The sequence below is a fragment of the Heloderma suspectum genome, chromosome 1, assembly GCF_057233095.1.
Source record: "Heloderma suspectum isolate Gila_16-S chromosome 1, 16-S_ref, whole genome shotgun sequence".
NCBI classification, from domain to species: Eukaryota; Metazoa; Chordata; class Lepidosauria; order Squamata; family Helodermatidae; genus Heloderma; species Heloderma suspectum.
Window position 1 is genome coordinate 262,625,033 of NC_139458.1, and position 25,991 is coordinate 262,651,023.

The 25,991-nt window shown below is 39.4% G+C and overlaps 1 protein-coding gene across 3 annotated transcripts in view; it reads right to left on the bottom strand.

Annotated features, from left to right (window-relative positions):
* KLHL29 (kelch like family member 29) overlaps positions 1-25,991 on the bottom strand; it is a 549,854-nt gene that overhangs the window by 79,222 nt on the left and 444,641 nt on the right. For all 3 annotated transcript variants that reach the window (XM_084826507.1, XM_084826506.1, XM_084826509.1), the window contains 2 exons: positions 19,081-19,219; positions 3,440-3,639 (listed from right to left, as the gene is read on the bottom strand). In XM_084826507.1, coding sequence (XP_084682633.1) covers positions 3,440-3,639; positions 19,081-19,219 — 339 coding nt within the window. The remainder of the gene's footprint in view (positions 1-3,439; positions 3,640-19,080; positions 19,220-25,991) is intronic.

A 25,991-nucleotide genomic window follows, 5' to 3' on the forward strand; every position in this document is an offset into this window, starting at 1 on the left:
GTGAAAAAGGCAAACTCCATGGTAGGCATAATTAGGAAAGGTACTGAGAATAAAACTGCCAATAACATACTGCCCTTATATAAATCTATGTTGTGACCACACTTGGAATACTGTGTACAGTTCTGGTTACCACACCTAAAAAAAAGATATCGTACAGCTGGAAAAGTGCAGAAAAGGGCAACTAAAATAATCAAGGGGCTGGAGCAACTCCCCTATGAGGGAAAGTTACAATAGCTGGGATTGTTTAGCTTGGAAAAAGGAGAGTAAGGGGAGGCATGATAGAGGTATACAAAATTATGCATGGGATGAAGAATGTGGATAGGGAGACATTTTTCTCCCTCTCTCATAATACTAGAACCTGGAGTCATCCCATGAAGCTGACTGGTAGGAGATTCAGGACAGATAAGAGGAATAACATCTTCACACAGCACATAGTTAAACTATGGAATTCGCTACCATAAGCTGTAGTGATGGCCACCAATTTGGAGGGCTTTAAAAGGGGAGACAAATTCCTGGAGGAGTTTTCTGGAGGAGAAGGCTATCAGTGGTACTAGGCTTGAGGTCTATGTGCTACCTCTGTACGAGAGGTGGTATGTCTATGTACACCACTTGCTGGAGAACATGTGTGGGAGGGTGCTCTTGCACTCATGTTCTGCTTGTGGGTTTCTTGTGGACAGCTGGTTGGCCACTGTGTGAAGAGAATGCTGGACTAGATGGACCTTTGGTCTGATCCAGCAGAGCTCTTCTTACATTCTTATGTTGTAAAGGCACCTGGGATGCCAGGAGCCGGCAGGAGGACTGAGGGGGGAAACAAGCCATGGAAAGCACATAGCGCCTGATCATCTGTCAGGTTAGCGAGTGAACAACCAACCCATGGTGGCTTATTTTCAGGGTGGCCTAGGGTGATGTGTGAACTCATCTACAATCTGTTAACCGTGGTTAAGAGACCAGGAGCAATGCATCTGCACCAGCTGAAGTGTTTGTAAGACAAAGTAATGAGGTTTCAATGATTAAGAGGCAAGGAGCATTATATTTGCACTGGCCCATTGTCAGCAATACCAATTTTAAAAGTTTTTTCCTCACCACCAGCCATATTTATTGATAGCATATTTATTATTTATTAGTGCAGCCTGCACCATTTACTATTCACATTATGTTATTCCTTGCCTCTCATCAACCTTCATAGAATCACAGAATCATTGAATAGTAGGAGTCCAACCCCCTGCTCAGTGCAGGAATCCAAGCCACAGCATCCCTGACCTTGGGCCACCATCTTTCACTGCATTTATATTCCAAGTTTTCATGGGATAGCTCATTATTTGGAAAATTGTTGGTTTAATTTCCCACCTAAAAATTTTGTTCTTGCAAAATTTAGAAAATTATTAAAGTCATCACAAGATTGTAGGAGAAGGAAGATCTGTTTTGGCTATCCTTTAGACTTTTTAGGTTCCTTAAAATCATCCAAGAGAGAACAGAAGAGTTGTTGAATATGCTGAATACAAAAAAAAAAATCCTCTGGGCCAATTTGCTTCTGTGACATACTGAGAGGAACAAAACAGTTTTTTTCATTGGTGCCTCTGAGAAGAACACTAGAAATAGTGCTTCTGAGTTATGAGACACTTAGCTCATGGAATGCAAAAATGAAAAATGAGGCCAACTAAAATGCTTTTCTCTAAACTTTTCATATGGCAAATACTCCACTATCTCTGAAGCTCAATCCAGTAAGAGCTATAAATAAAAATAAGCAATTATACTTTATGAATTCTCTAAATGAGAATACAAACCTCTAGTTCCTCATATATAATGAAACTTACAGCCAACTCTCCCAATTGCATAACCATAACACGGTTCACTGAATTCAAATATTAAGTATTGGAAAAGGAAAATCTCACATTGATTTAGTGGAAATAAATGTATTTTCTTATAGTAGCTGAATCTTTAGAGATAATATGCACGGATATATCTGTGGATCATTATAAAAGTCATAAAATCTATTAATTTAAAACACACTGGAGGGCAGCTATTAAAGAAAATCTGTACCAGAATAGCAAATGCCATGTGATGTCCTGTTTCAGAATATATGTTTGCAATTTGGATGAGACAGATGTAAGAGAAACAGGAAGCACAAGTGCCTCTGCTTTCCTGGTTTGTGCTCACATCAGAAATGGAACATCTGCATTATCCCCCAAGGTGTTACACACCAGCTCAGGATGCAGAGACAACTTGAGCAACTTTTTGGCATAGGAGATACGAAAGGTTCCCTTTGGTGCGATAGAGATGTATCAGGAAAAGGAAGAGGAAGTGCCTTGCAATTAATGATGCAAAACAGGGAGGCATTTTGATCCGATTTTATTCCTAGTGATGCCACCAAGAGTGCAAGGGGGAGCTGTATTTTAGAACTGGGCTTAATACCAAGTCCAACTGTGAACTGAGGTAGGGGAGTTCACCCATCCCTACCAGTGATTCCCTGTCCCATCTCTGTTTTATCTGAAGCCAGTTCTAGGATGTCAGATTTTTTCAGAGAGCACATTGTCTGAAAACACCTAAGCTCTCCAGACTAGAAAGACTATAACAAGTTTAAAGGGGTTCTTTTATTACAGAAATCAGATCGAGACTGGAGAGCCCTGCAGAAACATGATTAACCAGCTACAACAGGTCTGAATAGGCACATAGAGGTTATGATTCCTTAGTTATTAAAGAAGCTGCTCCTTTTTGTAGGGCAATATACCAGGTTGGTTACAGAAACTCTCCTTCAGCTAGTTAACCAGCTGCCCTCTCATACCCTGCCCGCAAATGTTTACCAGGGTACAAGTGAGGTAAGAGGGAAAGGGAAATGTGAAAAGCCCCACATAAAATAAATGCAAATTCTGCACCAAGAAAAATTCTGTGATCTGATAAATTACATCATTGATACTGATCACAGAATTTGTCTTGGTACATTAAGCATAATTTATACTGCAGTTAAAAACACACATAATGTATTCTGCTCCTGCTAGTCATAGGACAGAATAAGGAGCTATGCAGGTCTATGAAACTCCACTCTTTGACTGCTGTAAATTGCATTCAGGAAGTCATTCTGGACACTGGAATTTCACCAGCATCATCCATAAAATTTAAACAATATTAGTGAAGGCTTTTTATTTCATAGGTTAGTTTAGATTCCACCAAGGATTCAAGTTCTATGTCTGGTATCATATTCTGTGCTTTTTCTGCACTTCTGCAGACTTGGGACATCCAACTCAGCCCTGGGTAGATGTCAATGTTTCATTGGTCAGCAAGGAAGGCTGATTTTAGCACGACTAAATTGCACCTAAGTACAGAATGGGGATCTGCTGTGTTGCCAATCATATTTAAACATACATTTTATAGCAGAGCGGCTACAGGGTGGAAAATCCCGACGTTCAGAAGCAGAACAGAAAGAAATAGCATGAATGCTTACCCAGAAAAGACACACAGACTTTGCAGAATGTATGAAACTGGAACTTGCTCGCAGCTTCCAGAAGAGTTTTGGCATTGGCAGAATCTATTACTAAGGAACCTGTATAAACAAATTCCAGCAGTAATTCTAGGACGTCCGCTGTGAGATTTGATAATTCCAATTCCAGCTTCTCACTGCTTCTGCAACTGTCCCGGGGTGACCTAGCAACAGCAGACAACGAAATTCTTACAGGACATTAACTTTCCCCCCAAGGGTTGCCAGTTATTGATGGCTAGAAAATCATATTACAATTCATTGACACATATTTTTGTTGTTGTTTAAGAACTGAAAAATACTGTATCTTAAAAAAATTAATGAACTTAAAAAGACTTTATTACTGGATCTGAAAGAGAAGAGTCTTGCACACCAAAAAACAAGACAAAACAAAACCCAGTTTATTGCTATTTGGCATATTCATGCAAAAAATTGCAAACCAAACAAAAATTAAGAAGAAGATGAGCCAACATTAATGAAAATGTGGAATAGGATTAACTTTCAAAGGGAAGCAATACATTTTCATGTTTACATTCTACACCTCTCTTCATCTTTGGATAGTAAAACAAAGCAAGAGAAAATGAACCTCCATCTTTTCAAGAGAAAATGTAAACTGGTTCCCCCCTGCCCATGACTGCTTCCTTCTTATAGTACATGGAATGATATTTTAAAATGTATTTAGGGATACATTTAAGGACATTTCCACAAGTCAAAGTAATACAGGAACAGAGCTTAAATGGTTTTTAGCTTGACATTCTCAAGTTGCAGACAATTTTTATAATTAATTAATTCTGCATGTATATTTGTTTGTCTTAAAAATATATTGTTCCCTTTTAGGCACTAAAAAAAAAAAGAAAGGAAGGAAGGAGACCCCTCATGGCATTGCTTTGAAAACTAAATACAAGACGAGATAGACAGACAAAATGGTTAGAGCAAAGGAGGGAAGGGGGTGGAACATCAACCAGCTCTGCCACAGGAAGCCAGCAGCCATCCTCTCGAAGTTTCATGACTGTGGCCTACCGGTTTTTCCTGCATAAAGTGCTAAACAATTTGGTGATCAAAATATCGCCTGCATTTGAAGTGTGCATTAGTGTTTGTGAAACTATCAGACAAAAAATAGATACATGGGGGTGGGGGGTGGGAAGGGCCCAGTTCCTAATGGCTGGCACATGGTATAGCTGCAAAACACTAAAGTTGGGTTATACCTGAAAGACAAAAATAAAATAAAATGCATTTGGTAATGTCAAGAAAAGGGGAGGAAAGTCTGTTAGCATAGGAAAGCAAATGCCTTTTAAATGGTTAGAACCATCAGCACCTTCATTGCTCTCAATGTAGGTACAAGTCCGATTACTCTGCCACTGAAACCTGTGTCAGAATTAACACCAAACTTTTACGTCTCAGTGTCCCAGTAAACTCTATAAAAGGGTCATGAAAGACCAGTCAGTCAGCCTTAAAGAGAAGCATGGTATGTGGCAACTTCACAAGAGCCTCAGATTTCAAGGTCTATCTATGTTCCCCAGCAACTTCTACCAGCTTATTTCCTAAGATTGGGATAGGATAACAAAGCATGAAGAAATATTAATCCTCCAATACAAACAATATCATCTTACCTACCTCCCAATTTCCATAGCTTTAGTCTCCCTGTCCCCTGATTCAGAACAATGACAGGAAATAAGTTATGTATATGCTTTCTACCCTGTTATAACGTACAGAGTCTCTAATTAAGCCACTGATTCTGCAGAAATGTAAAATGACTCTCATGTGATGCAATTAGACTTGTTAATTTCAACTGCTTGGTAAAGCTAAGCAAACACACAAGCCTTTGAAATCTCCCAGCTCATACATGGTTTAATAGTCATACAAGTTTACATAGAGAGCTATGCCATATTTTAGGAACAGAATTATATGTATAACTATATTTACATCAAACAAGGCACCAGACTATCTGTATACTATATAATGTTACTTCTTAGGTAACAGTGCCCTGATGCTACACATTTTTCAGCTGGCTATGAGGAACAGAAGTGGCTAATGTTAAATTCTTTACTGAGTTCAATCTTTAAATGCACTCAGCTGTTCCAGCATCTTTACAGTAAGGTTACCAACTGTCCAGTAAATTGAACATTTCTATGAAATGTTTTAAGTTTATGAAGTGCTTGCAGAAATTAAAACACAGTGCCTGACCTTTGTATTCAAAGATGGCACATTTCTCACAATTGGCTCAAATTATCTTCTCCACATGAGCACATAATAAAATGTCCTGAACTGGCTCAATTTAAGGATGGAGAATCACCTATAGGGGATCCCCTGTTCTCTGTACCTAACTTTGCCTCACTCATATTTATCTGTAAGATGTACTTTTGCACATTCTATCTCACAGGTGATGTATATTGATGTAATTATAATAATAACGATGTTGGTTGCAAATTGGGAAATCTGTTTTATAATGTCGGTAGTATTCTTTGTTTTCAGTTGGCTGGGAAGTCATGGAAGGGGGAGAATAATGACTTCTACATGTCACAGGAAGGTGCAACATGAATTTGGGGGCAAAATCTTCCCCCTTGATGCTCCAGCCATTAGACTAGATCATCCTCAACGTTTATGCATGTTCTCTGTGTTAATACAGCTCTGCAAGTGGTTGTCCTTATTAAGCGTTCTCTGGGGACAACAGAAGAAAATAGCAGTGAGAAAGCCGTTAATAGCTTGAGCCACCATTAGAATAAAGAAAGCACCAACATTAGAGACAACTCCACCCCATTATTGCTCTTTAGAATAATTCAGTGATAATCTCTCCTCCTTTGTAATATACCAAGCTATAAACGGCTGCTGCAATTGATTAAACACCAAAACAAAGCTAAGGTGTTTAATCAATCACAAAAGCCTCTTATGGAGAGCATAATACCCAGCAGAGATTATTGATGTTACACAACCTGCCAGAAATGGAAAAGAAAATTGTATCCTTTTCTTCTTCTGGTGACAGTTTGAAATTGGCAAGATGCTGCAACTGGGAAGTTCGTGCAGCATACAGATCATGGGCACTATTTAGATTCATTATTTGGATACTGAGAAAGGGCTAGGCTCAGACAACACAATATTAAAAAAATAAAAATGAAAATCAGAAAAGTATGGCTTCTATTATGATGGACTAGCTTGTATAAATTCAGAACAGAAGCCAGGTGGACCACTGGCTAAAATAAGCGAGGTATTTTCAAAAGCAGCAGAGAGGTTGTGTGTGTGCACGACAAACTACCATGACTGGAGAAACATCACATCACAACTCAGTTAAACCACAGTTTGTAAGCAGAATTAACCGTGTGTGTGTGTGAGATTAACTATTCTCTTATCAGAAACATGTAACTGCACCATACAGATGGGTTCAAAATGCCTTCAGTTGTATATGGTACAATCTGTTCCCAGACCTCACATGAATCCATTGGAAATGTACCTGTTCTCCTCTGAAGAGCAGTGTGTGAACCTCAAGCAAGAGAGAGGAGGGCCAGCCAAAGTCGTTCTGAAACCTGAGGCAGAGCAGCAAATGGTGCCCCTTCCCTTCCCCAAATCAAGGTGCGTAGTACCCAAGGCTGGTCAGGTTACTTTGGCATCTGATGCAGAAAACCCCACAAGAGCCTCTCTCTCCCTTCCTGACTGTAAAAATACTGACTGTAAAAATACAACAAAGATTAAATAACTAACCATTTGCTGTCCTTTCATGACACCCCAAAACAGCTGCCTGAGGCAGCCACCTCACTCTGCCTCATGGTAGGGACTACCCTGAAAGAGAATTATTGCTAAGTCACTATCCTGCTGCCAGAGAAGAATAAGGCCTTGCTTGATATTCTGGACTCTAAAAGGCGCCTGAGCCACAACTTAATTAAGCAACAGAGAGACATTCCCTGGCTGCACAGGAAGCACCAGCGTATGGGATTCAGTTAACTCATGACCACCTAGTGCATTTTGTCTGGGGGGCAGGGGGAATGAATGTAGATATCTTCTACCACTAGCACATAGTTGTGAGGATAGAGCTCTTTCCTAACATTCAAAACATAATATGCTGTTCCTCCGTGAGTTTTCACAGCATCTAAGCTACTCCCCCCCCCCCCCCCATACACGGGCCTTCAGTAGGCTCAGAGTGTGACTGTGGAAGATTTACCCCTCTCTTCTTCCAGTGGGAATCCTCTGGGATTAAAAGGGGTGCTGCCCCTTTAAAAGCTGTTGCCCCTGGGAGTTGCAGCTCCCTCACAATCCACTTCCCCCCCCCCCAAGGGGCAGCTGCAGCTTCCTTGGATCACTCCCCCCCTCTGTGATTGGCAGAGGCTGCAGCTGGAAAACACCTGGGCTGATCCTTCTGCAGCTACTGAGAACAATCACATTTAAAGGGGGGGGACCCTATTAGGGATTAAGAATTCCTGTGTGTGTGTGTGTGTGTGTGGAGCGGTGGTGGTTTGGCTGCCTTAAAGGCCTATTTAGGGTCAAAAAAGTGGCTTGCAAATTTCTAAAATAAAACAGCAATAAAATACAAGGGAGTTGATTTAGCCTAAAAACCCTTCCAAGTGATATACTGTGAAGGAAAAAAAAACCACTGAAAGTCTGTGGTCTTATACATCTGAATAAGTCCATATTTTCCTAAATCACTAAATGTGACAGTTGTCTGTCAAAATCTGAAATTTGTGACTGTACAATTTTACATGTCTCTGTATGTTGCCTCAGGCATGTTTTAGAAATCAGTGGATACTTAAATGTGAACAGTTGATCAGTTGTTGCCCTAAAAGTGTAAACAGAATGATGTCATTTTATTGGCCTTGTAATCACTGCTCACATTATAAAGGTCAAACATTTCACACTGTGGCAGGAAATCAATAACTTCTCCAACAACCCATGGGAAAATAAAGTTTTGCTTCTAAAGAATAATGTGTAATAATAAACAATTTTAGTCTTTGCTTTATCAACCTTGCAATCTTAGAGAATGGCTGCAGTGAAAAACTGGCGAAGCCTGATAGATAAGCTCATTAAAATTAGGAAGCGATTTAGAACAGGACTCAAGATTTATCAGGAGCTAAACAGCAACACAGTTTGTATAGGTCAGTGTTAATACAAGCTAGGAGGATAACTTCTAAACAGCTTAATTTTATGGGGGCTGTCAGGGAATTCTTTTAGAATGGGAAAACAGGAAGCCTACTGTGGGTGATAGATTCAGAGAAGTACTAGAAAGAAACAGATAAGCAATACTACAATATATTCCTGCTGTAGCGCAGAGATTTGACTATATAAAGAAAATAATTTTTAAAATAATGTCGCGCATAATTTGACTAAAAGCAAATGCTCTTGAATATGACTTGTCCGCTTAGTTAAACTGAAATAATGGCAACATATAAAACAGAAACAAAATATGCAAGAGAACCTTCTTTTGCAAAGGAAGGGTCATTTGTAAATGTAAACTGTATAACTCCAAACAGCTGTACTTTTCTCCTTTAGCGTTTATCAGCTTATTTGAAGATAAAGGAACAAAATGTTTCAGAGGAGAAAAAAAGAGACCATTTAGATAAGGATCTAGCAAAGTGTCTTTGCATACAATCTCAAGTTCTTGGCATTAGTTTATGTCTGACATTGCTTTTGACATCTAACACAGGCATACATTCTTTTTTGATGATTGATGGATGTAGAACGGTCTTCTACATCATACCTTAGAAACCACCACAAAAAAGTCACTTTGTGCCTCTCTGTATGTACAGGTACACACTTTCTCTCCAAGACATTCTATCTGTGAAACTTTTCATCTGAAGCAGCATTAGAGCTCTATATAATAAAAGTCTCCTCAAGATCAAGGGCACATTTGGAATCTGGCTAAAGCCACTTTATAAGCAGGAGCAGTTGATTTATCCATCAGTTTATGGACAACATTTCCATGCTGCTTCTAACTATAATTTCTGATGTGATAACCAACGGCTAAGCTATATAGGCCTCATTAAACCTGTTAACCATATTTATTTTGGCTGATTAACCATCTGATTGTCTCTTGAGGGTTGGCCATATTCTTTCTCAGATTCACATTACATATGGAAAGCTACCTATACATATTATAGACAGCTGTCTGCTCTCTAGTTACATGCTTGAGTTACATTAACAAGTCAAAACAAATTCAGGAAATTCAAAATGAAGCCATCTGCCAGAAGAAGTAGTATGAATTATGTGAAATATGTTATGTAAAGCCCTGTAACTAAGAACAGTTGACCCAACATCATTCCATAGTAACAAACCACTGTAAGGGGTATGGTATACATGTGGAACACAGCAGCACATCCACACAAATGTAACCCCAAACCCTACCTCAAAGTAAAATTACTGTAATAATAACAACAGGGGAACATACTGTCTAACACTCTGCTTTGACTGGATGTTCCAGAGAGCTTGCTTTATTTTAGTTGGGAATTTTAAGCTGCAGTCCAGTTACCTGTTGAACTCTGTTCACAGATATCTGTTCGCAATATCACAGAAAATTAACTACAGCCATCTTGCAAATAAGTCCACAAAAGTTACTAGTTCACAAACATTTTGAATAGTTCACCTGTCATTTTCTGCTTTCAGACTGTCAAAGTACTAACTCTTTTGCAATTGATAAAAACATCCTTGTCTGGTTGCCCAGAGGAAATTCATAAGTAGCTAGACAAACAGCTGTTCAAAAGCCTGAACTACAGGCTGTCATGGTCAGAATTTCAGAACCAGGCTAAGTATACTAATCCAATGTCCTTTTACATTTTCATTAATAACATAATGCCTCTGCCAAGTTGTTGAGCATCCTGGTTCTAGTACAAATGTCACTGTTTGTTATAACATTCTGTGTCATCGCCAAGTAAGGGGCCTCTGTATAAGCCCCCTTATCCTGTTATTTATTGCTGTGGATTCCATTAACAGACTATACGGCTTCTCAGGCATGCTATTTTTCTTCATGCTTATATCTGGTGGTCATTCAAATTCCAAACATCTGCTCCACCCCCTGAAGGAGACTATGATGTGCTGGTGTCATTGACTCTGCCTCCTGGTGGTGACGGACATAATTATCTTAAGAATAAATACCTCTGTTTTCTGCCCACTTAAAAGGGGGAAAAAAAAGGATTTCCTACTTAAACAACGGAATAAAAACCAACCAAACAAATTGGTTTCCTTCTCTGGATGTTTTGCCTGGCTCTAAGAGAAACAGGGAAAACAAGATTTGGAAATGCTGCTGCAGATCTTAAATGGAAATGAAATTCTGCTTTTGTTGTTGTTTAAAGCTTTGTAGAATTGTTTTGGCTGGCAAGTACAGGTCACTGGGGACTATAGCTCCTCATGAGGCCTATGGGTCTGATAGTTAATGCAGTTATATTAGAAACATTCTGTTGAAGTCTTACAGAATGTAAGCTGAATTGCTATTGTTTTTTTTAACAGTAAAACACTGATCCTCAAGGAATTCAAATTGTAAGTATAAAAGAACAAAGTAAATTTTAAACTTCCCATTATTTGATTTTCCATCTTCAGGATGGAAAAGATGTTTATTATGGGATCAACAACAGAGAACTAGGGTCCATCTATAACTTACTCCCAACGAACAACAGATACTGTTTTCTATATGGAAAACAACACCTCATGTCTATGAGCCTTATTTACATTTCCTTATGTGCTCATGGGATACATATAAAGGTAGATGCATCACATACAAAGTAATGGGTTTCCACAACACACAATATTATATGTATTAAACATATAACATAGCAAAGTGATTACAGCTGCAAGGTAATTAATCAAGTAAATGAGAGCCCTTCTATAGCAAAATCATTGTAATATGAATGTCATAAAGCATGCCTGTCCAATTAAAATGTATTTTTTAAAAAAACAGATGCTATTACTACTCTTTTAGAATTATATTACAGACACTGTTTTCAAAATAAATACTAGGTATTATCTTTACACCACTTTATGATCTGGTAGACAAAAGGTTGTCCTTTTTTCTGTACTCAGTACTATATTTAGTAATAGCCTCATGAATTTATCAATAAACTATACATCTGGGGAACAAATGCAATTATCTAGCATTTTCTGTGCTGCAGATTTATATATTTATTGCCCCAGGAGATGAGGATTTGGGAGGTTTAGTTTAATATACAGGAATGGTGAATCTTTTGGCCCAAATTTGCATCTGCTCAGCTTCAAGAAGATTAATCTTTGATTGGTGTAAATCCAGGTATTCAATATTCTTTGTCTGTCTATTACCCACCATTGTCATTGCCACATCAGTGATAAATAGAAGCCAAGAAGGGATTAACAACAAATGCTATATTCACAAGAGATGTGGCCAGAACTAAGTCAACAGAAACAATAGGGCCAACTTTCAGATATGCTTGTCACACCATTCAAAGGATTGGACATCACAGTCATAAAAAGACAGTTGGGACAAGCTTAGCTTCATAGGAAAGCATAATGCTATGGTTGCTGAGCTCACATATGGAATCACAAATCTGCTTCCCTGTTGAGGTTTTCAGGGAGGAGGAGGAGTGGGGAGGAAACAAGTTTCAAAAGTATGGCTTAAACAAGGGGTAGAGAATGAGTCAGTTGTCCTTGGAACAGTAACACTGCCTGACCTGCTACCCTTCTTCTGAAGATTTAGAACAGACTCCCTCAAGGTCTGTTTCTGGAGAAGAGTGTTGGCACAAATATGTATGAAAACATTACCAGAAGTCAGCTTGCCTACTATGCTACACAATGGCCCAGTTGGCTACAGAATTACATAAAAATTAAACAGCTAAATATTCCCAAGAGCCCAAGGATGGCAGATGATGGAACACAAAATACATCAGGAGAGAATAGAGTTCTCTCTCCAGACACTAAACATTTTCTCTACTTCATTCAGGCCTGATCTCTTTTAATCATATTTACGGCACCATAATAAAACAGGAGCCCAGAACACAGCTGGTGTTATACAACTTGTTTCACTTGAATGGCTGAATGTACAGAAGTATTTCTTATTCTAGATTCATGGAAGCCTCCAGATTTCCTGGAGCATAGTTAACTGCAGCATAGTTAAGTATTTGTTCAGTTAACAGGCTGAATTTTATAGCCTCTTTATTTAAAACATATAATTTTCAATATTTGTCAAGGGTGGGTGTAAACCATTTTCAAATGTTTGTATTCTTCCCCTTTAAATATTTATGATACTCATATCTTGTCTCGTATGGGGTTCTTGCTCCCTTCCAAGGGACAGATCAGGTCTACGTTTGCTTAGCTTCAACTCCCAGACTATTCACTGGATCCTAATGCTTGTTGGTTTATATTTCTCTATCAGCATAAATATATGCACACAGAGTAGGGGGAAGGGAGGAAGCACAACATAATGCATAATAGAGTCAAAACATGATTAAAATACAACTATGTCAAGTTCAAAGAAAATGGGCCCAATATTTTAATTATTGGATTTAATGGCAGTTCAGCTTCCAGCTTTGCTCACATAATGTTTCCAGTGGAAAAGGAACACAGAGCGGTTGTCATAGCATATACAGCTAAAAAATCTGAGCACTAGTGTAATATAGTGGAGGAAATGCTCTATTTGGATGTTGGGGAACTTATTTCACAGTGCTGCTGAGCCATGAGGCTCTCTGAAGAGGCTCAGATAAGTCACTTCCTTGCCTGGGATATGTGCTCCTGGATTCTTGTGAGGATAAGTGAGTGAAGAATTTTTCAGCACTTTGTGTAATGGAAAGTGCTATAAGAGTTTCAAGATACCCTCTTAAATTGGATCTAGTGTTTCCACTCTCATTATGAAGGAGCTCCGCCATGAGAATTTTGTCTTTTTGTGGGATCTACCTGTTGGTTCCATCCCGCTGATCCATCTACTAATCTTTTGTATGCCACTGACCTCCTACTTCCATTGCAGCTTGAAGATCCTCTGGTCTAACCTGCTCTTTCTTTAGGAATAATAAAAATACTAATAATATTTATATAGTTCCTACAACTGTATAGGTGCAATAAAAGCAAACACATGTGTATGTTTTATCTGCAGGCCTTCAATGTAAAACACAAATAATAAAGAAAGGAAGCTGACATGAGAGAACGGGGAGGTGAGAAGAGGAAGACAGCTAAGATTATGTTTTAAGCCACTGGGAGAGAGGGAGCTCTACAAATTCTGATCAGAAGAAAGTATAGAAAGGGGATTGCATAACAGAAAGATCACAGGCAAGTTGATAGAGCAAAAGGCCCTCATGGCCGGAACAAGGGATTGAGGAGGGCCATAGGCAGTTACAACAGAGAAAAGGTAAGAGAAAGTAAGCACTTATAAATAAAAAGCAAACATCTGAAGGGGAAGTGCCAAGGAAGAGGAAGCCAGTGAAATTAGCATAACAAAGACAATGCAAAGGTCCATAGCAAGGGATAGAATAGATATAAGCTGATAGAGATGAAAAACTGGAAGACCAGAAAGAATGACTGCCTTAACCTGGCAATTTAAGAGTACACAGAAAGACTTACAAACTCTCAAATTATATTGTGCACAATGAGCTGACAAAGAGGTGCACATGGACAAGCCATGTCTGAGCCCTGCAACAACTAAAACTATGGAGCCTACGTTGCCCAGTTACCTTCTGGTTCCAACACGGCATACTTCTGAAGACATTTCAAGTGATTCCAGGCAAAAGCGTTTGAACATTGTGTTTGAGTTTCTTTATTGTGCTGCTTTTGCCCTCTACCCATTTAGATCTAAGTGTCCCTCATTTAGATAACCATTTCCCTTTGCCCTTACCTATCAAGTTCTCAAAGCACCAAGGGGCTGTGAGATGTGAGTAAATATAGCTGGGTCGTGCAAATCACCTTGCAAACCACCATGTGACAGCAGTGTGGCTTACTGTTGTCTAGCCAGAGCAAAAGCAAGAACAGTGATTAATCTGTCATTTTTTGGATAAGATTTGCAGTGCCATTTTGAGTGAGTGAAAGCCCTAATGATAAGCAATAAAGCTCCTAAGGAGGGTGAGCAATGTTCATTTTGCATCCACAGCTATAGTATTCATGAAATGGATGTCTAGTATCAACTCAAATGGGCAGGGAGTTTTGAGAATGGTCCTGTCTATTTTGATTTGCCACATTTTGTCTGTTCAACAGGTTAATGTTATCCCCTCTGGCATTTCAGAGTAGGTACCTGGTATAAATCTGACAAATCTAATAACTGCTGCCAGGAATGTCAACCAATTAAAAAGTTATTATACTCCATTAACTGGTTTGTTTTAACTGACTGGATTTATAATGTAACCAATTAAAATAAATATGACACCATCTCAGTATGTCGTGCTATTGTGAAAATATTAAATATTTTCACTGTCCAAAGTTAAAACGGACAATTTTGTTGCTAATGGTAAAAAAAAAGCCTCATCTGAATCAAGAGATATACACAGATGTGTCCAGATTCAGCCACACCTTTTATACAAAGGAGCGCTAGCATGCCCACAGACCACTTGTATGTGCAAGGAATTCTCTGTTCACTTTGATAAAATGGGGGATCATACCAATGCGTCGTAGCACCCATGACACTTTGAACTGAGGTCATGATTTTCAATTACTGCCAGCACTGAACACTTTTATGGGTGCATAGCTTTAATCGAAGTTAGATTTGAAACCCTATATACTACTAATGCTTCTACAGTCCTAGACTGCAAGGCAGATGCAATACAAGACAGATTGCCTTCCATTCTGTCCTTTTGCTCTAAACACAGAAAGAGTTAAACACTTTTGGAACTCTCAACGCATTTTATACAGAATCCCATGAAGTTGTGCTCTGTGTAAACATGTTTTCCAGAAGTCTGGCAGCTGCACAACATCAACCCTAACAGCCAGCTAAAACTTTATGGTGGGATACATGCCACTGTTAAAAAAAAAACAGAGTATAAGTCCCACTAAAAGGAAGCCATCTATAAGAGCATAGAACTATTTTCCATACTAGTATATTTCACTGACTTAGGTAAAAGAAAAGGCATCCCAAGCATTCTTCGCACCTCCTCCCAGCTGAAAAAGGAGAAGTACACTTTGTTCTTTCCACCAAGCCATCAAATCATCCTCTAGGTTTTATAACTGGTTTAACAGATATTGTTGACAATATTCCTTTGGCTGCAAAGAGCACCTTGGGTCATAGATGGACATCATATAATCCAATTTCTCTTCTCTTTTTGAATGGGGTGATGGAAGGACCTTCACAATGCTTGTTTATCTCCTTATGTCCCAATGAATATCTGATCTGTCCTCAGCTTTAGAGTTAAATGAAGCCCTACAGCATGATTTTACATACCTAGCAGATTCAGTATCTAGTAGATTTTAGGCACTTTCACCATATCTGCAAATATGCCCTTCTACAAAAACAATTTTGCCCCAAACCCTAATCTCTTTGGATGTATACAACACATGTACATGGATGGTTGAGTCTAATGCCTCTCCTGTACTATTATTCATGTGCAGTGCCTAAAGTGGGAGAAAAAAGTGGGATAGTTAGGCCAGACTCAATTATATCAGCACGAAAAGAAGTAGGAAAGTTATAGGTCCACCTGAAAAAAAGTGTTCAAGCTCTGTTCATATGTACTTAAAATAGTATGATAATTTACATGGCACTAAGAGTGGAACTACATGCTGTGTCAGCAAATATGAATTCCCAAGCCTGTGCATGTGGCAGGGATGGCACTTTCAAGTGAGATGTTGTGGGTGTAAGGCCAGTGCTTAACTCCACCCACTGCTTCCCCCAAACTGTTTGGTTCCCATCTAGCTTCCAGCTTGGCTCCAGTCCAGAACCAAGCCTGATTGAATGAAAACAGACATGGGGAGGAGCTAAAGGCAAAGGATTAATTGAATCTCCACCTGGCCAATATTCTCTCTCACACATGCTTTTTCTACATATACCTTTCCATTACTCAAGAAACATGTATTTGGGAGCCTGTGTTTGCTGGTATAATTGATCTTTCTTTTTTTCTTTCTTTCTTCATCCCACCGTTCATAAAAATCCAGGGCAGGTATAGCAGTAGCAATAGCTCTGGCCTAAAAGCAACTGTTGAAGTGGCAGTGGTTGGTGTTTAACCCTTTCCCCACACACTATTTTCCCTCTCAAAATCACCCCAAGCATCTTTTCCTCCCAAATTGTTAGAGAAATATTTTACGCTAACACACGCAGTTTTGGAACCCCATGAACAGACTGGGGGCAGAGGAGACTGCTGTGGGCTGCAATTTGGAACATAGAAATGATGGGAAGGGAAAGAGTTAAGCACACCTGTTTCTCCCCTCCCCTCCCCTCCACACACACACACACACACTTCTGTGTTCTAAAACAACGCTCTTGTGACATGGCTTTGCATTTTCAAAAAGGCAGCAGAGCTTAATCACATGTATTTACATGAACGTAGCGTTGCATGAATGTAGCATCTCATAAATGCAAGAGCCCCTTCATTTCACAGTGACTTCTTCTAGTTAATTCCTACTGTTACAGTTGGCCATGTTGGTTACCTAACTTTAGTTCTGATTGGTTTGTGACTTCAGCTGCTAGTCTGGCATGCTTGAAGGGCATATAAATACAATAACGACAAATTATCAGAAAAATCTTATGAGCCTGTGTGTGGGCACATTTCAGTTCTAAGTAGAATGGTGGAAAAAACATATCTGTACCCATATGTATTCACCCTCACCCATACATACATTTGGGAGAGCCCATAGATCAGTGACAGAGCACATGCTTTGAATACAGATGGTCCTATGTTCAATCCAGGGATCCTCTGCTCCTGCTTTAGTTCCTCACTTATATACAATAAATATGGAGCCCTACAGTCCTTTTTTAGTGTCATTCTATTTATTGTTTGTTTGCTTATGTATTGCATTATTTATTTAAAACCTGTATAGCTCACCTTTCTGTTAAAATGTTCAAGGTGACTTTCAAAAGTTAAAAATAGAAAGATAGTAGCAAAAACAGCAAAGTGAAGGTCACTTAGAGGTTCTCACTTATTTGACTTAAAATACACCATGATTGCTTTATTAAAGTTGTAATCAGTCTGCAGTTCACCTCCATCTGACAACTATCTAAGATAAATAATTACCACCCCTGATTTTCTCCAAAGCAGACAGCATCTGATGACTTGATGAGCTAGCAAGAGGCTTCACAGTTACGCTCAATGACACTGCATGGCCAGTCACTTACTGGGTTTCTATAAATGGAGCTTAAGATTTACCTTCCCTGTAGAATATATATCTCATCTCTGTGAGAAGCATATAACGTAGCCTTAACTAGTAAGTGATAAAGAGCAGAAAGGAGAGCAGAGACAGAGAGCAGCTAAAGCTAGCTATCATTAGATTTATGGAGGGGGAAAAACATGCTCGCAGGCCAACTTTTTATGAATAATTGAAAATCAGTCAGTGTAATTATATGACAGTTGTGTAATATCTCCACAATTAGAAAAACAAGGCTTAAGCAAGAGGACATTACAAACAGAAAAGGAGATACCAGCAAACATGCCACCCTGGAATAAAATACAGTCGCTATTGTGTTAGTTGGCAAAACTTAAATGCACAATTTGAAAGCAAGCATGATGATCTGTATCCCCCCCCCTTTTTTTTTTCTTTTTGCACAGCTCAGGTTCACTTTGCTCAGGAAAATACTGCAAGGCAAAAATCAGCAGCCACATTAATTTGCTGATGACTGAGAGAAATATGAATATTATTCTTGTAGGTTTCCCCCCATGTTGCTATGTTGACTTACTAATAATGTAAAAATAGCAATTTAGTTCTGCTTGAGTCTATGAAGCAAACACATTTTTTAAAAAACCTAATGTAATGGAAAGTAAAAGACCATCATGCAATGTTGAGAATCAAATGGCTGGAAATGGAGGGAGAAAATTGCCAAGATAGAAACATGATCCAAGGGGAAAAACCACATACACACACACATATATATACACACACACACATCTTAGCCCCCTGCTCTAAACTAAATTTGTATTTGCTCAGGGGGAGGGGAAAGTACTTACTCTATGAAGCAGAGAGAATTCAGGATTTTTATAAACCTATACTTTCCTCAGTTCCATGTCTTCCTGTTAAAAAGTTGTGAACTGAATGCTTGCATAGAAAAGCTTCTTCTAATATTTGTATTCTTCTCTGTTCGTTCTTTGGCTCCCAAGAGCCCAAATCATCAGGTGTCGAAAACGTCGTAGACGAAAGGGTTAAATGTATGCTTTATAACTCATTCCTCTTTAGTATCTTTCAGTGATATGCATACAGGTTATTTGCAGCCTGAAGGAAGAGTTAAACTACTGATCTAACAGTTGTGTTTTGTGATCGGCTTTGTTTCAAGAGTTGTTTGAATTTGACTTTAAAATGCTCCATGAGAGAACATTTCTCTTCAGCCAAAATGTGCAACTAGTGAGATCAGGAATCATACAGTTCAGTGTAATAAATGGGTCTGAGTCTTTCGTTTAAAAAAAATACATTCAGAGTAAGTGGAAAGAATGGCTACTGGCTCTGTGACAGGAAAGTCAAATCTTCATAAACCTGAAAGAGAGGGGAGGAAAAAAAGCGACACAAATGCGCCCTACAAAAGAACAGACCAGATCACAGCTGGAAGGAAGGCAAACCTTTTAATCAGGTCCTTGAAATACAAGCTGCAGGAAGCTAGAACATTTTGGTGGACTTCAAACTCTTTGCCTTCAACAATAATTTTCAGGTCTGTAAACTCTTTCGCTCTGCGTTGCTGGTTCAACTCCTTCAACATTTCTGCAGAACAGAGAAGACAGACAGTGCCAGGATTCCCATTAAGAGGTTTTTTTTAAAAAAAGAAATTGATTCTTTAAAAATCAAAATTAAAAACAAGGAAAGTAGAGAAATAGGAAACGCTTCATAGTCTTTGTTGGCAAGACTGGCTCAACGTTGACAATCAAAGAAATCACAAACATAATACATATTATAAAGATATATGCATATATATATATATATATATATACACACTTATAAAAGCAAGAAACAGTATATCTAGAAATAACTCAAAATCTTACATTTCAAAGAGAAAAAGTTTTCCTGCATCAATAAATCAGAAATAAAAAGAATAACATTACCACAGAACAGTTAAAAATAACTTCTTGTAACAGAATGCAAGAGCAACTGCTTTATCATCTACAAACACAAATGGCTTTTAAATGTACTGGAATTAATACTGAATAAAAACATGACATTTATGATGCAGTATGAATTTGACATGTTTCAAAGAAAAATACAAAGCTTGCGAAATACCTTATCTTAGGCATATTATAGAAAGGCTGGTGCTTTATGTTTAGCAAAATACAATTGCTTTAAACTAGAAGTTTATCCTAAAATCAGGCCTACCAATGATAACTGGAAAGTTCTCAAAGCAGCAGGCAAAATTTTCTGACATTAAATGTTTCATTAAAAACTATACACAAATAATTAATGACTGTCATACTATTTCTGCCATGAATTTTCAGTATTCAACCTTAAGCTGAGTTTTTAGTACTTTATGGTACCACTTTATTTTGTCACAAGAGAATACAAAATCACCGCCGGACGTACTTACCGTGCATAAAGCCCCCTGGCTCTCAACTCTTTTAACTGAGAAAGCAAATCACCTGTCCAGCAACATGCCACAATCCACATATCATTGTGAAAGTGGTAAGCAACTCCATGATGAAACACCTCCTAAACTAATGTATCAGAATGGCTAAGACAGATGGAACATACCGTTTTGGTAAAAATGTAATTTAAAGCACTGACAACATTATATTCAGTTTAGCATTTTAAAATGTATTTCATCTACTGTTCTACATTTGCAATAGGTCAAGAGCTTCATTTTCCTCAGCCACACAGCCACCTGTATAGATCCATTCTCATGAAGATGTTTGAAACTTAAATGATACAATACTCCTTCAGCTTCAACCCATTCACACTGTTCTAACAGTTAGAAAGGTGGCCTGTTGCACACATGTTAATGGAAATGGAAAATCAGGCCCAAAGAGTCACAATCATGGCTGCTCCCAAAATGATACCTTGCCAAACAGATGTCATTTGGGAGAAAATAGCAGCAATTAAAAGTGGCAGCAACCCAAGCTTGCAAGCACTGAAATTATATATTGATAATATTCAGTGATATCCAACCCAAGCCAACACAAGTAACACATATTTTTTCAGGTCTAAACAACAAAGTGTCACCTTGCGCATCTATGTTTGTTTAATGGCATTACAATGCTGTCTGAAAGGCTAATTATTCTGCACTGAAATGGGTCAGTGTTCTCTGGAGAGCAAGCAGATCATTAGAGATGGTATGGAAATAACAGCAGACCTTTGTCAGATCTATATTAGAGGAAAATAAACTATGGTGTCCTTTGGGTGCTATATCAGGAGCTATTTTAAAAGCATCCATTTGAGCTAAAATGAAGTAACATGGTTCACACATACACAAACTTTAAAGATGGTGTAACAGAGGTTTGAAAGCTTTGAAAGCCCATGGTAACTTCCTCAGAAGAATTTACAAGGCTAATCTTTCCTTCAACAAGAACAACAAAAGAAGTGAACTGGTCCATACAAAGTATTAGCATTCATCTCAATTTATTCACTGAGCAATGGGCATCCCTCAGTGCTGAGAGGTGGAGTTTGTTGACACATAGAGCAAGTGGGATATAGCAAAACCAACAAGTGAACACAGAATATTTTAAAATAAAAAGAAATACACTGAATGCCAGAAATTCCAAAGGAAGTGAGGTGGGTGGCTACTAGGAGGAGAGCTTTTTCTGCTGTGGCACCCTGGTTCTGGAATGAGCTCCCTAGTGAGGTTCGCCTGGCGCCTACATTGTACTCCTTTCGGCACCAGGTAAAGACCTTTTTATTTTCCCAGGCTTTTTAGCTTTCTAAATTTTTATCTTTGCTGTTTTAAATCTGTATTTTAAATTCCTGTACTGCTGCTAGGTTTTATTGTGGTTGCATTGTTATATTGTGGTTTTAATGTTCTATATATTTTAAATTGTTTTATTGTGTGTTGTTTGGTTTTAATTTTTGTGAACCGCCCAGAGAGCTTCGGCTATTGGGCGGTATAGAAATGAAATGAATAAATAAATAAATAAAATTGACACACTTCCAGTGTATTTCAGCTATTTTACTTTGTATTACATAGCCTCAGAACACGCCATTTTAAAGCAGTAGCTAGAGCAAAGCTCAGGCATCATTCTTTGCGGATCTTCTGCACACATACCACAATCCCACCCCGTAAGTCATGAAAGAAAAATGTCTATTTTAATTCTAAAATTACATTTTCTACACTTCTGAAATTACATAATGGCTCACACTGGACCTTTCTACCATAGCCACCCTTTTTTTCTTTTTTTGCTATTTTCGTTTACCATAACATCCAGCCAGAAGAAGAATCACACAAAGCCTGCTGACTATTTTGTAACTTTTTAGTTAGTCCCAATAAAGGTATTATCCTGTCAAGGTTTTTCTTTTCTTTTTTAACTCAAATGTACCAACACAGCTGCAAACATTTTATAAGCAGATCAATTCATGTTAAAGCTTTATTTTTTTTATCTTCTGTTACGGTTCTTTGTTCCTCCCACCAGCTGTTCCTGCCTATGCACAAGGAACTCCGTGACTGTTAGCTCTTGAGAGCATGTCACATAGGAAAGCACAAATCTCTCAAAATATTAGGAAACACAATTTCATTTCATTTCATTTATTATATTTCTATACCAACCCATAGCCGAAGCTCTCTGGGTGGTTCACAATGACCAAACTTTTGACATAACCACAGCCAGCATTCTTTCCCAGGAAGAAATTTGAAACCAACATGAAAACCCCATACAGATAATTCTTTCAGGAATTTTTAGCTCTTTATTTCTGCATTTGTATATCCAGCAGAGGAAAGGGAAATTCATCAGGCTTTCTGACACAGCCACTCTGGGCTAAGCCAGGACTATGTATTTGGCAGCATACATGGTATTCCCAATTATGTGGTTGCTAGCAACGTGCAAAGTGGTAAAGGGAGGAGGATATTTGAAGGGGACACGAAGGAGGTGGGTGCTTGATCTTACGCTTCCCCTGCTCAGGTTCTATATGATCCATCAGATGGGGAACAACAGCTGGGAGGAGGAGTTGCAGTGTTAAAAGTGGCAGGTAGGGGAAAAGTTAAGCACCCTCTGAAAACGCTTCTCTAACCCCCACATTCCTATTATAAGTGAGGAAACATGGGGTTGGGAAACCGTGTTTGTTGCTGAATGTGTCATTCTACCATTATTCAAAGGGTCAGTTCAGATATCAGGAATGCCCTCACAGAGACAAGGTTTGGATGCAGCCATGTGGAGGAAGTAGCTTTTGATACAGCATGTCCACTGCTACAGGTGCCACTTTATGGTGACAAGTACAGTGGTCTAGTTTTTAGTCACACAAATCACTGGGCGAAAGAGGACAATAGACATGCTAGGTTAGATATTATGCCCTTCACAGCATCCATGGATGTCATACCAGATGGGGGCATTTCAAATGTCTGAAACAACCCATGGTTGTCCAAACTGAGATTTCATTTCAAACATAACAGGAGTGGTGATAGTGCTTAAAGTTGCTTCTTGAAAACACCAGTTGTGACAGCATGTTCACAGCCTCCTACCTACACCATTTGTAGAAATGGTAATTAATGTTAATGCTAAAAGGAGACATTTGCTTAATAAAACCACCACAGGATCTGCTACATAATGAGCATTTGGAATATATCGGCCAAAGAATCCTACTGGGTATAACTACAGGAAGCTGTTATGTAAAATTGCTGGGAAAAATAGAAAACCAATTTCAAAATTACAAAAGGTAGCTAGCAGCTTCTTGTCTAAGACAATGAATCTGTCCTAGAATCCGTTACGCTATCATTTTTGCCTCAGGCAGGAGTAGAGGGTAACAGAGAAAAAGGCCTGAAGCCTGTATTCTTGATATATCTTTTAAAAAATACATATTTTGACCTGCATCTTGAATACCTGCAGGACAGAATCTGCAACAGAGAAGTCCCTGGTATATGTCTGTGCCAATTGGATCTTGTGGGATTTAGTGTCAAGTTCCAGTGCAGATTTCAATAAATTGTAGGATTCATATGGGTGAAGGTGCTCTTGAAGAGATGCTGAGCTCAGACCATTAAGGGCTTTATATGTCACAAGAGATGGGAGCAGCAATTAGCTGTAATTTCCAGAGAGTCCTCAAAGGCCGACCCATGTAGAGCATACCACAGCAAAAATCAAATATATTATTTGTTTTGAGTAATTTCAAGTATTCACTTCCAAATCTCAGAGGTTCATAATAGCTTTCCCCCTTTTCATCTTCAAACTGAGAGGTAGTGGCTTACCATGAGGAATATAAGAAAATAAGAAGAGCCCTACTGGATGAGATCAAAGGCCTATCTAGTGCAGCACACCGTTCCCACAGTGGCCAATAAGATGTCTTTCGGAAGCCCACAAGCAGGACATAAGCACAATACCATAATGTTGCTCATGTTTCCCAACAACTGGTATTCAGAGGCATACTGCCTCCAATTCTGGAAGTAATATATAACCATCTTGACTAGTAGCCATTAATAGTTTTATCCTCCATGATGAGTAAGAGTGAGCCAACAACTTCAGATGCCAGAAGATGGCACCCAGCAGATGTTGCGTGTCATCAACAGTTTGTAAAATATGAGTTAAAAGTAGAGCACAAAGAACAATATGGTGCCAACAATCTGGCATTAAAATGCTTTTCATCAAAAAGACACAAGGCTCAATGATAGGTGAGTCTGTCTGGGGACAGAGCATTCCACAGATGGGGTGCCACAACTGAGAAGGCTGCCACCTGTATCACCTATGAAAGCAGGGCCACCTAGACAAGGGCCTCTGGAGATTGTCTTAATTTTCGAACAAATTCATGGTGAAAAAACATTCCTTCAGGTATCTGGGTCACATGCTATTTAGAACTTTAAAGGTAAGGGGACACTTTGAATTGTGCTTGGAAACAGGTTACCAGACAGTGCAGTTGTTTATGAACTGGCAAGTATATTCCATACAATTCCAGTCAACAATCTAGCCACCACATTTTGGAGAAATGGCACTTTTTGAGAAATGTTCAAAGACAGGTCAATGTACATTACAAAATTGTATTCTAAATGGGATGTTACCAGTTCATGGCAGTGGTGGCTGCTGACTCCAGTTCCGGAGGGGCTGTGATTCCATTCAGGTTTTTAGTTACCACCAGCCAAAACTCTAATGGTGCTACCCACAGTACTGAAAAATGCTATCCAAAGTAGCAAACCCTATCCACAGAATGGGTTCAGCACATTGGATAGCACCTTTCAGCACCTCAGACAGCGCCAGGTTTTACCTGGTAGTAATTAAAACTAGGGATGTCAGAGAATTCCGCCACGGATCTCGGTGAGGCCGAATGCCAGTGCATTCGGCCCGCTGAAATCTGTGGTGCAATGGCCTGCCACCCCCCCGCCCCCCGCAGATCCCCCCCGGGATGAGACTTACCTGGGGCGGATGTTCCGGGTGGCGGCGGCTCCGGCGGCGGCTGGTCTTCCGACTGGCTGCCGCCGCCGCCATTTACAGTCTTTGTTTTGTTGTTTTGTTTTTTTACAGAGACATGATAGGCTACATAAAGATTTACATAGCCTATACGGCTGGGTTAAAAAACAACAACACATGTATGCAAATGGCGGTGGCTACGGCCGCCGCCATTTGCGTTCCTTATTTTTGGCCATCTTAGTCTACGTAAATAATTCGCTAAAACGGCGAATCAAAAAGGGACGCAAATAGCGCCCGCTACGCTATTTGCGTTCCCCTTTATTTTCGCTGTCATAGTCTACGTAAATATTTATGTAGACTAAGATGGCCAAAAATAAGGAACGCAAAAATAAGGAACGCAAATGGCGGCGGACGTAGCCGCCGCCATTTGCGTACGCAGTTGTTGTTTTTTTACCCAGAGCCCTCTGCGGCCGGAAATCCAGCTGCGGAATGATCTGGCCTGGGCCTGGCCGGCTACTCCGTGGAGCCGCCGCAGAGCACAGATGGCCATGGAGGATTCCGGGGGAGAGGAACGGATCGCCTCCCCCCTGTCGAGGATTCCGGGGGGAGGGACAGAACGCCTCCCCCCTATGAACATAATCTGTGGAAAGGTAAGGGATTTCGTACATCCCTAAAACCCTGAATGGAATCACAGCCCCTCTGGAACTGAAGTCAGCAGCTGCCACTGGTTCACAGATAATTGTAGCCAGACTATCTGTTCAAGAGGATGTAGAATGTGGTGCACCAGGTAAAGCTGGTGGAAGGTACTTCCTGCCATAGCTGTCACTTGAGCATCCAATGTCAAGGCAGATCTGTATGCTACAAACCTGAATGTTTAGGAGGGCAACCTCATCTACAACAGGTTGAACATAGTCTCCCAGGGACAAACCACTCAACAGCAATACCTCTGTCTTCTCCGGGTCAGTTTGGTGGTGCTCATCTACTCAGTAAAGTTATATCAGATACTGATTTAG